Source organism: Buteo buteo, chromosome 13 (genome assembly GCF_964188355.1).
Source record: "Buteo buteo chromosome 13, bButBut1.hap1.1, whole genome shotgun sequence".
NCBI classification, from domain to species: Eukaryota; Metazoa; Chordata; class Aves; order Accipitriformes; family Accipitridae; genus Buteo; species Buteo buteo.
Window position 1 is genome coordinate 38,099,152 of NC_134183.1, and position 16,246 is coordinate 38,115,397.

A 16,246-nucleotide genomic window follows, 5' to 3' on the forward strand; every position below is an offset into this window, starting at 1 on the left:
GTCGAGGGGTGCATGGAAGAGCACTGTCTAACCGCAGCTCCCTGCAGAGGAGCCGCATACATGTATCACTCACTGCACACAGGTCAGCGAGAGATGCTTTGTAGTTAGCTCAAAAAATGTGAGCAAGGGACTGGTGCCCTCTCCTGGAGTGTGGCAGGGATAACTGGAGTCATCCAAGGACTCCAGCACCGGCACCTGGGGGGCCAAGACACAGAGAGCATCCTTTGTGAAAAGTGCAGAAAGGAAGGCTTCTGCTAACACTGTTCAATAAACAAAAAGTGTCATCTGCAGGCCATGACTATCCATCCTTGGTAAGTTATATGACAGCGCTGGAAGAAAGAAGACTATTAAAAGAAATCTGATGGCATTTATAACCATTGGTTTTCCTTTAACTGAGAAACTGGAACACTGATCCTCCTGCAAAAAAAACCCTCCTCACTGTCTTTGCCAAAGCAAAGGAAGTAACACGTGAAAAAATAATCAAAACCCCATCTCTTCGCCCCCCCAAAAAAGCCAAAAAAGAAAATACAAAAAACCAAACCTACACAACAAAACACTGAAGACATCAGACAGATCTGGGAACAGCCAATTTTAAAATTAATTGAACCTTTTGAAGCTAATTTGCCTTCAAGAGCTGAGAAAAAATATGACAGTGAGAAAAAAAATCAATAGCTAAATAACCACAGAAAGGACAGCTATGAGCTAGAACCAGTACTAAGAAGAAACACCTTTTTTTAAAGATTTTTCTAAGATGCTTTCCATTCCAGACCCCAGCAGGCCACCTAGGCCAAATGTCACAGCACTGCTATAAAAGTATTTATGGCAATGGAAACAAACACGGCTACCTTCAGCCCAGCCAAACAGTTCATAATATGCCAGCAAAGAAAGCCTGTGGGGACATGGATTCAGCCACACAATAACTGTCTAAAATATACGGCATGGCAGCTGAACAAGCTTAACAAAGTCTGGATATTCCTCCCAGCAGTCCCTGGCAGTTGGCATTCATTTTTGCTTTGATGAGGTTTTATTTTCCCCGTAAGACTATATAGCTGTAGCATCATGTAGCTATTTGGTAGTGCCAAATACTTAGGCAAAGTTGTAGAGCTAAATTTCTATTCCTTCTCTTTGACCAAAGCACACAAACTCATGACCAAGCAGTCTGAGCAATCTTTAAGGCCCTGTACTGCCTTGCTAGGCATGGAAGACTGATTTGGAAAGCCAGGCAAAGGAGTCAACTGGACTTAGTGATGTTGGTAGAAATCACTGATGCATAATTGCAAAATGCTCTCACACAGCAATACATTTACAAATATTTGACCATAGTTTGCACAGGTCGGTTCCTCTGAGGAGGCTGCATAGACCTACTGACATTTGAAACAGACATAGAAGGAATATTTAAACCTGCTTTGTAATTCTGTTGATGCGTACGTATGAAGAACTTCAGTGCCAGATGTGTGCTGTCTGTGCAGGGCTAACTGATTCAAGAGCTCTGGCATGCGTGCAAGCCATGTAATTACCAATAAACATGTGAGAGCATTTACTGCACCTCTTCGCAGACTGAACTGCACTACAGTGTAAAACACTATTTTTTGAAACCTGCTGCCCTTTGTAATGGGCTTAGGAACTTCCAGAATTCCCAAAATTAAGCCTGGCCAGTGCACCTATGTTAGAGAAGACAGAGGAAAAGAGACAGCATCTTCTCATGCCACCTTGTGGTAGCCACTGCAGATGGAAAGAGTGCTTTTGCCACACCTCTGTCACCAGCATACAGACTCCTGGGCTCAGAATTACCGTGCTGGTTGCTGTAGGTATGCAAATATTCCCAGTAAATTGGGGAGAGAGACAAAACTGTTCATAAATTTGAGACAAACTTGGTTTTCTGCCTGTAATTACTAAATACTGCAAGGTATTTCTGAAACCAAGTGCTCCGATTTTAAGAGCTAGTTTGCAAACATAGACATTGTTAACAAAATGGAGGAGAAAGGACTACGCTGCTGCCTTTTTATATGCTTTATACTAACTTCTTGCCCACATTCTCCCAGCTAAGATCTTCCCTCTGCCCAATTCAGAACACGCTTTATTCCAAGTATCTCATTGCTCTGCACAGTGCTCAAACTTTAGGTTACAAAATATTCTGGGATGACTGGTTTTCTTCTATTTCATCTGCTCCACTGTGTATAAATATTCACTGAAAGGAGGCCTGGAATCCAAAGTCATCACCACTGACTCACTAACTAAACAGCAGAATAAAAACCAGCTTTGGGTTGGTCTGAAACAAAATTTCCCCTTCATTTTTCAGAGCTGACTTGAATTTAAAAAAAAAAAAAAAGATGGTTTTAAAACTGTCACTTGCACAGCTGCAGGAATAAAAATGTTTCCCTACTGCACACTGTTTAGGGTCAAAGTAGGCCGAGGGACAAAGCATGCAAAGGAAACCAGGTGCAGGGAGGCAGAGCAACGCGATCAAATAACTGACAGCTATGATTAAGACTTACTTGTCCAGTGCCACAGCTTGCTCATAGGAACGTTTTGCATTCTCAATGTCTTCAAGGTTTGTCAGAGCAACTGCACCAAAGCAAAACGTACACACACAAGTCAATGTTTCACAAGGACTTCATTTTTAGGACAATTCTGAATCTCATTACATTGTAAATAAATAGGTGCTAGCAAGGTTGTCTGGACTGCTGCCAGGATTAACCCTACTAACGTCACTTCTGACAAATTATTTGTCTTGCTTGATCCCAAAAATGTCCAGTGCTGGAAATCCACACCCACTCCTTAGGCAACCCAAACCCGAACTCTTACATGTAGAAAGCCTTTTTTAATGTTTAATCTGGATCTGACTGCAATTTAACCTTCCTAGTCACCACAGAGAGAGAACAAACTATTCAGACTTTACACCTCTCAGTGACCTACTGGGGAACAGCTTCTTAGTATAGCCTTTATCTAATATTTGTTTACTTCAGCCTGAACTTTCTGTCTCTATAATGTTGCATCCCCTAAGCTGGATATACACAGGAGCTGGATAATGGAGCATTGCATACCTGCAAGGAGCATGTACAGCTCTCCCATCTTGGGCTGGAAGTTGATGGCAGCACTGAGGAAGTGGAAAGCAGATGCGTACTGCTGCATTGTGAGGTGGACTAACCCCAAGTTGTACAAAATCTTCCAGTCAAAGGGAGCCAAGTAGTTTGCCCGCTTCAGGCAACTGATAGCCTTCAAAAAAGGAATAAATGTGCTGTAACACAGCCCACCCAGAACAGACCTCCTGTCTCTGCTGCAAGAATAATCTTGTTCTTGCATGAAGTTAGCTACAGATGAAAAAAGAAAGGAAACCAGATACTTACTGCTACATATTTCTTCTTCCCGAAGAAGCACATCCCAATGTTGTTCCACAGCGGGGGGCTTTCAGGCACGGAGCTGGCTACCACCCTGTATTTGGAGAGGGCAACATCAAAATCTCCATGGGCCTGCATCATGCTGCCAGCCGCCAAGGTAGCCTTTGAGAGAAGACAAGAGTGACCAGCTGAGGAACTGCATTTTTCCAAATATAGCAAGAAGACAACAGGACAAAATAAGTAAACTAAAGCCATCTCAAGAGCAACGATTCAACAACTTCAGCTGTTTTCTTCTAGGGGCTGCCAAGACCAACAGTGGGGAGCAGATGCGGGCTCCAGAATCTCCCAACATATAGCGGAAGACAGGGTAAAGAAGGGACCCAAATCCGCTTCTTCCTGCACTATCTCAATCATAACTGTCTTGGAAATATTGCAACACGACAAGTGTTTAGGGTACGTTTTGGGATGACAATAGTATCTCCTAGAGTCCGAGTCTCTGAGAGGATCTATGCACTAATAGATTCTTTTTTAGCAACAAGCACAGATAGAAATAGTTCTGGTGCAAGTTAAGCAGAGAGTAAAACATACTCAAGCAAGATATATGCAGCAAAGCTAGCCTAGTTCGCACTGACTGGTTGATACTGCAAATTAAAGGAAATACACATGAGGAAAAAAAAGCAAGTGATTGCAAAACACTGTATTTAAACCACACTAGTTAAGTCCTTTATAATATTTCACAGCGACAACTAAAATTTGTAAGTGTAAAGGTGTTTTCACAATAACATTCGGCTTGCATTCATACATCATTTGTCAACCACACATTTCAATACTCTACATCATTAACATTGTACAGAAGAAAAAAGAGGCAGAGAGAAACAAAGTAACATGCCTAAAAAGGGAAGCAGTTTCATAATCAGGAATGAAACCTAGATGCCAAGCTCGGCTTTCCAGACCAGAGCCAAGGAAAAGTCACAGTTTTATATAACAGTTGGAAGCACAGACAGGGTTATTGGCAGATGGAAGAATAATACAATGCAATATCACTTGTATCTGTGCTCTGTGCCCAGGAGTCACAGGGACCTGGGCACAGCTCTTGGGATTTTTGAAACAATGTCTAGAAGACTTTCCTTCCAAAGTAAATTCCATTTTGTTAATTCCACCTGGTTTCGGCGCATCTTCAGATTAAAAACCAAAGGGATCAGTTTAATATCCCATATTCTGCTTTCTCCCCTTTCCCTACCTCCACACACATCCAACTCTCTACCCAGGGAAAGGTCCCAGAAATGTATTTCGGAGAAAGCTTTCTGGGCATGATCTTTTTGAGGATGTCCAGGGCTAAGATATCCCTGGATATAGATGGCAAAGCTCTGATACTGGAATTAGCTTTAAGAGGTGTCTCATCATCATTCATTTCCACTCCTCATGATACCTTGTAGTTGCCTGGGTCATAAGTAAGTGCGTTTCCAAGGTGTTCAAAGGCCTTCTGGTAATCCCCAAGCTGGGAAAAGAAGTAAATAAGCATCAGAAATTCAGGAATAAGGGGGGTTAAGAAGAAGAAAACGTGCTTTTTGGGCACTAGAATTTCTGGTTCAGTTAAATATACAGAAAAGTTAATTTTACAGTGATCCCATTACACACACATGTTCTTGTTTGATAATTTACAAAACAGATTCTAAAAATTTGTTTTGCTGGGCTGGATTCACTGTTCTACCAAAACAAAAGTTTTCATATAGTTTGTGCTTTGACTTTTCTATACAAGAACAAGCTCTGGGTTGATACATAGTCCTCTGCTCCTTCCTCTCTTCCAGAAAAGAGGCTACAAATTGCTACTCTGCCCATCCTCAATTCCTTCACCACAACTTCCTCACTCCCCAGGGATCTCTTTTCACATGAGAAAGTCTTCCCTTGTCTTCTAATGGACTGCAAGTGTTAGAGGGCATGACTGTGTCCATATACAAGCACATGACTGTTTACAGTCACTAAAATCCTGTCATTTTCAATTGACTTATGCCAGAATTGTATCAGTCCAAACAGCATGAAATTCTGGATATTGGTGTCCTTTTTTGGTCACAAAAATTGATGAGAAGCCCATCTGCCACTCCAGCAATCATACTGATGCATCAGAGTCTGGCGCCTTCTGTAATTATTAGCAAGTGGGAAAGCTGTAGAAGCATCTTTAAAACTCCTGAAGGTGAGTCTGTATCCAGAGACATGATAAACTGAACAAATGAATCACAGCACCGAGACCTGGGGGCTAAATTCACAGGGCGAATGTTATACTCACACTACTTCTACCTTACAGATCCCCCTTCCCACATCATACTCCCTTCTAAATCCATACATATCCAGTTAAGACATCCAAGGTTCCTACTGAATTTCCCTATCTCTAGAGCAAGACAATTTTTTTCAAGACCTACATTTTATTTTCGAACATCTAAATGATTAGGGGAAAGCTTCAGGATCTTTCCAAATCAGCACTTGGTGCAAGTTTTCTAGCCCATCAATCCTTTCATGCACTACTGCCTATTCTTCTTTGCTTGCTCACTCTTTGGGAAGCTTATTTTTGGAATAATCAGACAGTCTTTCCTATACGTTTTATAGACCCAAGTGATAAGCATGCCTTTGTTATTTAAATCGATTCCGATTTTCTTGTATGGTGCATTAACACTAACAATTTCATGGCTGCTTTTGTAGGAGAATAACTTGCTAGACTCCTGCTCCAGAAACAAGGTAATGACTAGTCATGTTTTGTTATACTGGGAGGATTTATAACAGAATTAGGGCGGTTGCCAAACAGAATTCCTGCTCTGGCTCAGGTCCAGGAAACCAATTGCTTTTAGCAGCAAAAGGAAAAAAGAACATACAGAAAAGCAAGCTCTGTCATGTTAAATGCAGTCTTTAGAGAAACGTGTGCAAGTCATAGGAAGGTGGATAGAAATTAACTCTATAAAAAAAACCTTGGTCATTTTTAAAATAATTAAGTTCATGTAATAGCTAACAGTCTTCAATACCTGCAAGTAAAGTAACCCCAGTGTTGTAAGAAGGTCTGTGTTCTCTGGAGAAAACCTGTAATACAAAAGCCAGAGAGCAGTGTTGCTTATAAGCCCTTCCAGAACATGGTAAAAACAGAACATGGAATTATGATGCCACATTATACTAGTATCACTCCACGAAATTAACTGTTATTATTAAACGCAAATATTAGAACAACTGCCATCATGGGGACTTCCTTTGAACAATATCACGTCTAAGCTTTCCAAATGTCTTCTAGATATAATGGGAAGTCAACACAGCTCTATGAAATAGATCTAGATGTATAATAAGATAATGTGCTTTTGTCAAGCTTCAAAGCGAATCTGCATCAGTGACCTGGAAATACAAAATGGGATTTTCCATCATTTCCCACAAACCACCCTGTAAATCCATCCCAAGCCTCTTGGGCCATGTAGGATAGGTAATCCTCAGCATTTCTGATGGATCCTACACACACTCATCATCAGACTTCTAATTCACCCTATAAAAAGATTACAAACCTGGTTTCGCAGACCAGCTGTGGACTGTTCACCATGGCTTTGCGCTACAGTGCAGCCCACAGACCAGAGTGCTCAGGCAGGCACTACCTGTTAATGTATCCCCGGCCATACACACCACTCCATTCAGCACAGAGCAGCTTGAAAAAATATGTCCCAAGGGCTTTCAATTACTGTATGTGACTCCCAATCCTTCACTGCTAGTATGAGGTTCACACAGCAATGTTGTTAACCCTTTTAAAAGCATCCCCATTCCCAGTAGCTTTTGAAGACATAAACAGGATGAAAACAACAAAAAAGAAAAAGCAGAAAGAGACACTATGTTTGTGGCCTCACTCACCTTAACAGAAGTAAGTTTTCAATTCCCTGCTATAGAGACTTAAGAAATCTAATAAACACACTCACATTGGCACCTTTAAGCCTCAACCAGAACAAAACTGCCTGTGCTGATGGTATATAAACACTAAGCAATGACAGACTATCCTGGAGCTGGTAACAGCAGGCAAAATGTAATACGCAGATGAGAACAAAAAAAAGAAAAAAAACAGGAGTGAGGAAGAAGGGGGGGCAGGGGAGCACCGAGATAAGATATATAAACCTGGTAAGACGCTTAACAAGGATTATTCATGTAATAAACATTCTAGATCAGTCCAAATGTCTACCCAACCCAGTATACTGTCAGACAGCAGTCAAAAGCAGATGTGTAAGGAAACAGTACGTGAAAAGAGCTGGTACAAAATGTAGATCCTCCAGTGGCTTCTGACATGCTCCTGCTTTTCTTTAGTGTTTGCCTGCATTACAAAACTATATTTTAAAAGCATTGGTAAATGAGATGCTCAGGAATGCCCTAAAAACAAGATAGATCGGTACTGAGTAACACTGACAGGGTGGGAGAAACTCACTGTGCACCAACCCATCTCTAGTCTGCCTACTCACACGCTTTCAAACACAAATCAATCCAAGTGAAAACAGTATGTGAAACCCAGCAACTGATTTTTGACAGATGATCAGGGTTAGAGAGAAACCCGGGGTTAGATCTTTTTGGTAGATAAACCTTTGGGATTTATGAAGTCAGCTTTGGATAGGTTTGCTCCCAGGCATTTCTGTCCATTTGTTTTTCCACTTTTTTTTGGCAGACCTTCAAACAGCTACCTTCTTCCATGACACATTGTCAGCAGGAGGAGGACTACAGCTGAGAGCAGAGACAGCTGAAGAGCTTGAAAGTGCCAGTTTTGCACAGAGACACTATAATTACCATTAGCTTTTTAATCATGTCCTCAATTCAGATCTGGGACACCAATCAAATTTCTTCTGGCATAGGATGGGACATGGGGAGATAGAAAAAAGGATATATTCTTACTCTACAGCTTTCTTATAGACTTCAATGGCTTTATCCATCTCCCCCTCCAATAGGTGAATTTTCCCCAGCATCATGTAAGTCAGATCATGTCTGTTGAGCTCCAGGGCATTGTTTAGCTGGTCTCGTGCCTAAACACACAACCACAGAGAATAAAAAAAAATATAAGTGATTACAGAGACCTCAGTGAAGCAATAGCTCAAGAGCAATCCCCAGCAGCTAGCACCCCCTGAGCGCAGAGAACCCTGCTAGCAAAACCCAGCCCAGCTAATTGTTGAAACAAGTTCTGCATCAGGAGCCATGTGGTTTTAGGGACAGAAAAAGGCAACGTGGCATGCTTCAAGCCAAGCCAAGAGGCAATGACCTCCCAAGGAGGAGAGGAGCACGGGCCTGTTCCTGTATTTGAATTTGTTTCGTTTGAGGGAAGCTCCAGATTTGTTAACAGGTATATTACAGTTTATTCTTCACTAAAATGCTTATTCCAGCAACAAGCATGGATTGCCAAGTAAACAAGAGGAGTGAATCAGCTTGTCAGGCACATACCGATCCCCTCCAACAGGAGCCACTTTGAAGCATGTCTTCCTCTTATGTCCTCCGGCCTAGCCAGCAGGACAGCAAAGTATGTTTGCTATCTCTGAACACGTGATACATTAGAAAGAGAAATGCTGACACAGTAATGGAATTCTGCAACACAGGATATTTGTTACCAGCAACTACTGAAGAGACAGTTATCCCCAAAGGCTTCATTATATTTTAGATGTCCTCATGGAAGTATCGCTGCCCAGGGTGACCAGTACATCTCAGACAAGATGTCAGCAGGTCCCAGTTTGGAAGGTGTTAGTGCAGACAACAAATCCCAAGTATGAACCTATACTCCAGAGCTTCTTGCTTAATTTACAGCGCTGCCTCAAACAGAGAATGCAGCAGGGGTTTGCTGTGAGGGCCACAGCACTCCAACAGAAAGAGCAGCAGGGAACAGTTGGGCCAAATTGGGAACAAAGGGTTACTAAATACTGGTTTTTCCCTTACAAAGTAACCCCATAGGATCAGAAACAGCTCAGTGCTCACCACGAGCACCTAGGGGAGTGGAGTGTTAAGTGAGGAGCTGGGAATGGCGTGCTCAGACCAGAGAACAAAACTCAGTTTCAAGCTTCCAAGAAGTTCTTCGTTAGCTACAAAGCCAATAAAGTTAGTGCTGCCCACACTGCAGCTATGCTCCAGGCTTGGTGCAAAAGGAGCTTCAGGCACAGGAGCAAATCCTTTCCATGGAAGAAAAACGGTGCCTGCTGCACCTCCAGCAAACCAACCCCATAACTCTTCTCTCTGAATCCTGCCAGACCCAAGGGGCAGCAAGTTTCCTTCAGAAACTCTCTGCATGAGGTGCAGCAGTTTGAGCTGTATGCTGGGGAAACGGTTTGGGTCTTTACCATCACACCTCTCTTTCTTCAAGAAGATGGAACCGGCATGCTCCTCACAAAACCAGCAGTGTTTATGGTTCTGGCTTTAAAAGGATCAGAAACACAAGCAGCTCTTGTTGGAGCGCAGCTGGTTTTCTGTCTAGTTTGAGGCAGCTCTTTGAGGTTTCTCAAACATTCCCTTTAAAACCAGAAAAGCCCTCTGAAAAATCCTAGTTCAGAAAAAGCCTCCTGACCTGCAACAAGGCTAACCTCCGTTTCACTCTTACCCAACTTCACTAACTTGCAGCTGACGCAAAATAATTCAACATGCAAATGAAAACAGAGACAGCTCACAAACTTTTGCTCCCAGAAAACAAAAGCTGAAGCAAAAAACTTCCTTGATACCTATCACTGTAAATGATCCACTTCAAACTACTAAAGAAAGTGAAATTTCTGACAACCTTGCTTCCCATTTGTCAAGTAGGTAAGACGAGCATTTGCATTACCTTGTTGAAGTGTTTCAGGTACATGTAGCACACACCCAGGTTGTGGCTGATCTCCTGTATGAAAAGAAAACCAAACCAAAACCAAAACCAAATCAGCATGACGTATGAAATACATACTACATAATCTGCCAGTGATTACAGTCATCACTGACCCGAACGGGGAGACCCCTGTGCCTGCCCACACCCTTCTTGCTTTGTAGATCAAGTAAACCTATAAATTCAAGTAACTTCAGGAACCTACAGAGCTTAAGTGTGATTGTGCAGAAAAGACTACAGGCCACAGAGACAAAAAACACAGAAATGACGATGGTCTACTCAGAGAACAAGGAGCAAAGACCAGTTTCTTCACTGAGATGTGACTCAGTTCCCAACGAGATCTCTGAAGCTAGGTAAGTTGCCCTTATGGATGGCTCTCAATCTAGCTGTACAGTCATCAGGACGCGCACAATGCTGCACCCAGCTGGACAAAATTTGAAGATGTGCCTAATTTTCCAAAATAGAAGTCAAGCACCAGAAGGGCTGATATCCCTCTGGCATCTTAAACAATTTTGCAACAGAGTAGGAAGATCACTTAGAGATCCTAAACACTCTGGTGACACTGTAGGGAACAATCATGCCTCTAATTCATCACCAACAGTTTAACAGACAAGCTACTTGCCCCTTTCCCCACCCTGGCACATGGTGGGGAGCTGAAAAGCAAGGTCCACTAGTTCCTCGTTTCTATTCTGGTGAGCATTTCACTGCTTCATCAGTTTAGACAGCCTTGACCTTTGAAAGAAAACTCTCTTATTTCCCCATTAACCTTCTTAGAATGGTATTTTCCTCCACACAGTCTCTCCAGCTGCAGAGAACAGTAATGAATCAGTAACTCCTGGTTACTGCAGCTTGCAGAACAAGACAGTACAAGGGAAGAACACAGGCTGGCTCTACTTCCAGTGCTGAGCCAGGTATGGGAAATAACTAATCAAAATACCCACTGAAGTCTGCCTGCTGTGGTTGTAAATAGAGCTATAGGCATGCCAAGCACAGACTGCAAGTAGCTTGGTTAGCTAAGGGAATACAGACTTGAAAGAAGACCCATGGTATAAAAGGTTCCTGAGCCGTCTGGCACAGGGTGAATTGAATAATACCAAACGTATCCTTGTATCAAGCCTGAATTTTAGACGTACTGAGCGCCAAAAGTACGGCTAAAGTCAGTGAGTGCCTGGTGTCTTAAGAAATGAGATCACATGTAGCAAGCCCGTTGTAGAAACAACACTTCTGCAGGCAAAACAGTCACCTGCAGAAGGCTGCCTGCAACTAACTGCAAGCCAAGTCCTCTCTCCTCTTACCCACTGTCATGTTTCCCTTTGCAATGCTGTTCCTTCACTTTTTGTCTTCTTATATAGAAGAGCTAATTTAATTATTGCTCCTGCAGCTATCAGCCTATGTTTTGCCAAAACAGGTAATGCGTGGTAGGTAACAAGTAACCCTCTCAGTTAGTTTGAGGGTAATCTTTTTCAATGGTGTTGGGCGCTACAAAAGGTTTCCCACTTATTCAAGCAAGTTTTAATGATAACTGAGGATTTCCAAACAGGGAGCTACTTCCCATACTTTCCTTAATGTATATATAGGGCTGTGTTAATACTGATACTTTGCAAAGACCAAACACGTTGCTCGATTCTCTGTGCCCCAAGACAAGGTGTGGGATTTTGCAGGCAGAAATGTGCATCCAAACCAGATGCTGCAGAGGCTCATCCATGCTTCTGAGCCTGTGCTAAAAGGCAATGCCTCTCAGCCCCGCAGCTACTCATTTGCTCAGACTGCACGCAGCGTGAGCTCACCTCTGCTTGGAACAAGTTTGCAGCTGTCTTCATAAAACTGCAGAAACGTCTGCATACTACAATAACCTCCAACTCACTGAAACACTTACCCAGTCCTTTTCATCAAGTTTAGCTGCTTCGTTGTACACTTCAATGGCTGCCTTGTGCTTCCCCAAAAGAAACCTGCAAAAGCATTTCAATTTTTATTTTTTCTCGCTTTGAAGCCCTGCTGTGCAACCACTATCACCTTTGGCAGTGAGAAATGACACTATTTGCTAGTTCTCCAGAGACCTGCATGAAAAGCCCTGAGAAGTTTACAATCTCAGCAGTATTACAATTTGAGCACTGCTCCCTTTCAGGGCCAAGGTCATCAATCCTGCGAGATGCTGAGGAACTCCCTGACGTTACTGGAGATGCAAGGAAGGAATTCACAGGCTCTGCAGTCTGCCTTTGTCTCAAAGGAAAAAGACAGGTGACCTAACTGGACATTCAGAGACAGGAAGGGGTCTGTAAGGCAAGTTTACACAGCTCAGGTCAGCACCCCTTAGCTCTGGACCTAGAAATCAGTGTGTTACTGCTCTTGCTTAAAGAACAAAGAAAAAGAAAATACAATAGCAGCCAGGCAGATAACAGAGATTCTGCTTTTAAGGGTAGCCCACGCTTCTGGAAGCCAACTCAAGTGTTGATAAGGAGGAAGCATGTTTGGAATTAAGCAGCCTGGGATTTTACTTGATGCTTGGGAGAAAAACAAAACATGGAAGGTCCTGGGTGGCACATCAAAGACAAACAATAAAACACCACTCACAGAGATCGTGCCACCTGCTTGAGGTTGTCAGCGCTTCGAGGGTTCAGAATGGAACATGTCTGAAAAAGTTCAAGAGATTCTTGAATTTTCCCCTCCAAGCGAAATATCAAAGCTGTAAGACAACATATACCAGGCAAATTAGTCCATTATCTGCAGGAAAAACGTGCTTCTCTGACAGCAGGGAAAGAAGAGGGAGTACAGATATAATATAACAACGCTCATTTGGTCTTTCTCCCTCCTGCAGCAATCTCAGGGAGAAGCTGTGTCTGAGGGCAGAACGACAACGCATGCAAAGGACTCGTGCATGCCTGGAAAAATTTCTGGTTTTCAGAACAAAGGCAGCTTTAAACCCTGGCCAATTGCTCGTGAAGATGCAGTCTGGATTTCCCCACTTCCCAACTTCTACAATCTGCAGTACATCCTCGGCCAACAAATCTCAGCTGTCCCCCACCATGGCACTTTGAATTGCAACGCCAAGTTTTGGAGCACATTTTTTAGGGGACACAGGGCAGGACAGGAAGAGGAATACCATCCTTAAAGCAAAGAGTAAGGCAGCAATCACCTGAGGCAGGCAGCTCTAACAGAAAACATGCATCTGTAATACAAACAAACACACACCAACATACTGAAGGCCAAGAGCCCATAGTCCAAGGAGGAATAGATGACAAACTGATGAATACAGAGAAAACAGAAAATCTCTTCTGCCCATTTCATGTGAAAATCCCGAACTTCAAAACTAGACCTAGCAAGCAGAAAAAAAAGCCAGGTATTTTTTACATCTTAATTTCATGTTTCAGTCACCTGTTCCCCTTCTTATTGTTCACTATATCTCAAATCAGAAGTAACTTGCTTTAGCAAAATTAAGACTTTCAGAGGCTTCCTGCAACGTACCTTGAACGTAGACTGCATATTCACACAGCCCATGAGACTCCTGGAGCTGCTCTTTGATGACAGCCTGAAATGACAAAGTGCAGAGAATACACACCAAATGCAGCCTCCCTCACCATAAAGCCCATTAGCTCGTTCACTATTACCCCATTACTAAACTGCAGCATGGCAGCTTTCAGAAGAATATAAACCTTTCAAATATTTTAATAAAGGCAATCCCTATGAAAGAAAATGGATTTCTCACTGACCAAATACCTTCTGCAACCTAGATTTGGAGAGTTTTTTGTATGTGCTACATATAGCTATGCTGTATCTGCACTTATTGCAGAATGCCCTAAAATAACTTGAATTCAAACATCATGCAACATGTTGATGGACACAGTTCTTCCTTATGTGATGGTTAACAGTGGTATCACACAGGACATGAGAACTACAAAATTCATTTAATCAGAATTTGTGGTTGGAAAAGTCAACATAAATACAGAATTTGTAGCTAGTTGCTGCAATATACTATATTAAAATGCTATAAAAGTTGTAAGCTTCCACCATTTTAACAAAGCTAATGACAGAGATTTGGTTTCAGTTACAGAAACCACAACCTCATGTATAATAAAAGCACTGGACTGTGGCTGGGACAACTACAAGAGTGCACAGAAGAGTGCAAGCTCATCACCATGTGTGAAAAGCATTGTGCCAGGAATACTGTAGCCCTTTTAGTATTTCTCTGTTCATTCTTATTACCAAAGATAATTAGATATTACCTGGGGAAAATGCCACAAGGAAACTCTGAAAGTATCCTCTGCTGATAAGGGTATCTACCCTACGTCATTTGTGGAGAAATAAATTGAATTGGAGCAACTGCAGCTGAGTCAATGAAAGCCAAACGAACAAATGAGGAATACATGGGAAAAGGAAGGGGAAAAAAACTGATGCAAATGTAAATTCTTGCTGGCTGCATTCATGCAGCTGACAGTTTGGGGTGTGGGTACAGTTCGGCTATATTCCATAGTCACACATGACCTGAAATAATAAAACTGGTCAAAAAAAGTGACCTTTGAGAGGATGAGCACTCTAGCTATGAACCAAGAGCATCATTTCTGCTCTAAGACTCCTCTTTTGCTCAGAAGTGGAAGAGACAAAGGGGGTAAAGCGAGAACCTGATGGAAATTTTCTAGCCAAAGCCTTTTTAACAAGCAGCAGCAATGCACTACGTAACAGTGGCACTGTGAAACGTATATGTAAAGCACATTGTAATCCTTTTAGCGGAACTTATCTCTAGGAACGGAATGCAAGGCTACTATGAGATAAAGAGGCACAGGATGCCTCAAGACTGCAGACCCAGCTAAAACTAACTCTGTGGCTTTGCCAGCAAGAACACAGGAGTAAAAGCTGTAGTTCACCAAGAGGACATGATGATGAACAGGAGTGGATGAAGTAAAAAACCACCAGATGCCTCTGAAGCCCACCCAAAGATGATAATGCGCATGTGGGAGTGGGTGGTTACCCATGATAATATACCCATACTTACTTGCATATAAGCTGTGTAACTGACCTGGCGTGGCATGCACATTAGGAGGAGTGATCCCCTGTGCATCCAGCGCTGCAATAAAGAATACCTCCTTAACAGTCACCATGACTATTAAGTCCTGATTTCAGATTTTCATGGCAACAGGGGGAAAGAAAGATTTCTGTGCCAGCAATAACCTGGTGCTCATCTGGCACTTCTGTCAAGTGTGTGATCAGTACCAGCATCCCCGGCCTCCGAGACGACTATAAGTGAAGGACCTGAAAACAGGAAGGAAAACTGAACCTCAAATATAGCACTTAGATGGAAAGTGGAGTGAAGGCAAAGAAGGTTATTATTGAGAATCCTCACTCATAAAAAGAAAATAAAGAGACAAAGGAAAGGAAGGAAGAACAAGTCTACACTGCTCTTCCTCTCATCTGTATCTGCTAATATATCTGTATTACACTCTTTACAAAATGCATTATTATAGGACATTCAACTTGGACATAACCAAGCATCTCCTGAATACAGATACTCTGTATTTCTCCATCTACATAAAACCAGTTTCTCAGAGCAAGAGAGGGCAATAGAGAGCTATCTTTTCGAGAGATCTGATTAATTCTATAAGCCCTAAAAAATCCCATAGCAAAAGGCCTTGAGCTGAGAAATACGATCTGTAATCCCAGCTTTTCCTCCCAAGTTTATTTAACTTGCCAACAGAATTTAGACATACTGGCAGGAGACCAACCAGCACGAGCAACTTTAATTAATTAAAAGCATCTGGTAATTTTAATAATTCCTTCCTCGCACATATCAGAAGCAGAAGATTTCTGTTGTGAAAAACGGTTAGGGGGCAGGGCTGGAATTGATGCTGCAAGCAGAAAACACAGTTTATTAGTTCTGCACACGAAGAGTGAGAGCTGAGTGATGATCACTGCTTAGCAGGGCCTGTCCCTCCTCTCCCCCCACTCCTCTCTGCCTGTGCAATCGCAGGGGATGCTGCAGCCGCAGGCTCTGGGGGATGTTTGCCTTGCATCTTGCTGGGTAGAATGAGAGGCAAATCAAACAGCGAGCATTATTAATCCCTCACTGTAATGAGCAGCAAAATTTGTCAAA

At 42.4% G+C, this 16,246-nt stretch overlaps 1 protein-coding gene across 6 annotated transcripts in view; it reads right to left on the reverse strand.

Annotated features, from left to right (window-relative positions):
* Positions 1–16,246, reverse strand: part of BBS4 (Bardet-Biedl syndrome 4) — a 43,686-nt gene that overhangs the window by 6,298 nt on the left and 21,142 nt on the right. For 3 of the 6 annotated variants that reach the window (XM_075045697.1, XM_075045698.1, XM_075045699.1), the window contains 10 exons: positions 13,627–13,690; positions 12,736–12,847; positions 12,041–12,113; positions 10,129–10,182; positions 8,229–8,356; positions 6,350–6,404; positions 4,768–4,836; positions 3,348–3,500; positions 3,045–3,216; positions 2,496–2,565 (listed from right to left, as the gene is read on the reverse strand). In XM_075045697.1, the coding sequence (XP_074901798.1) occupies positions 2,496–2,565; positions 3,045–3,216; positions 3,348–3,500; positions 4,768–4,836; positions 6,350–6,404; positions 8,229–8,356; positions 10,129–10,182; positions 12,041–12,113; positions 12,736–12,847; positions 13,627–13,690 (950 nt within the window). Of the gene's footprint in view, positions 1–2,495; positions 2,566–3,044; positions 3,217–3,347; positions 3,501–4,767; positions 4,837–6,349; positions 6,405–8,228; positions 8,357–8,768; positions 8,904–10,128; positions 10,183–12,040; positions 12,114–12,735; positions 12,848–13,353; positions 13,452–13,626; positions 13,691–16,246 lie in introns of those variants that run through there. The other 3 variants (XM_075045702.1, XM_075045700.1, XM_075045701.1) reach the window with 3 other exon arrangements.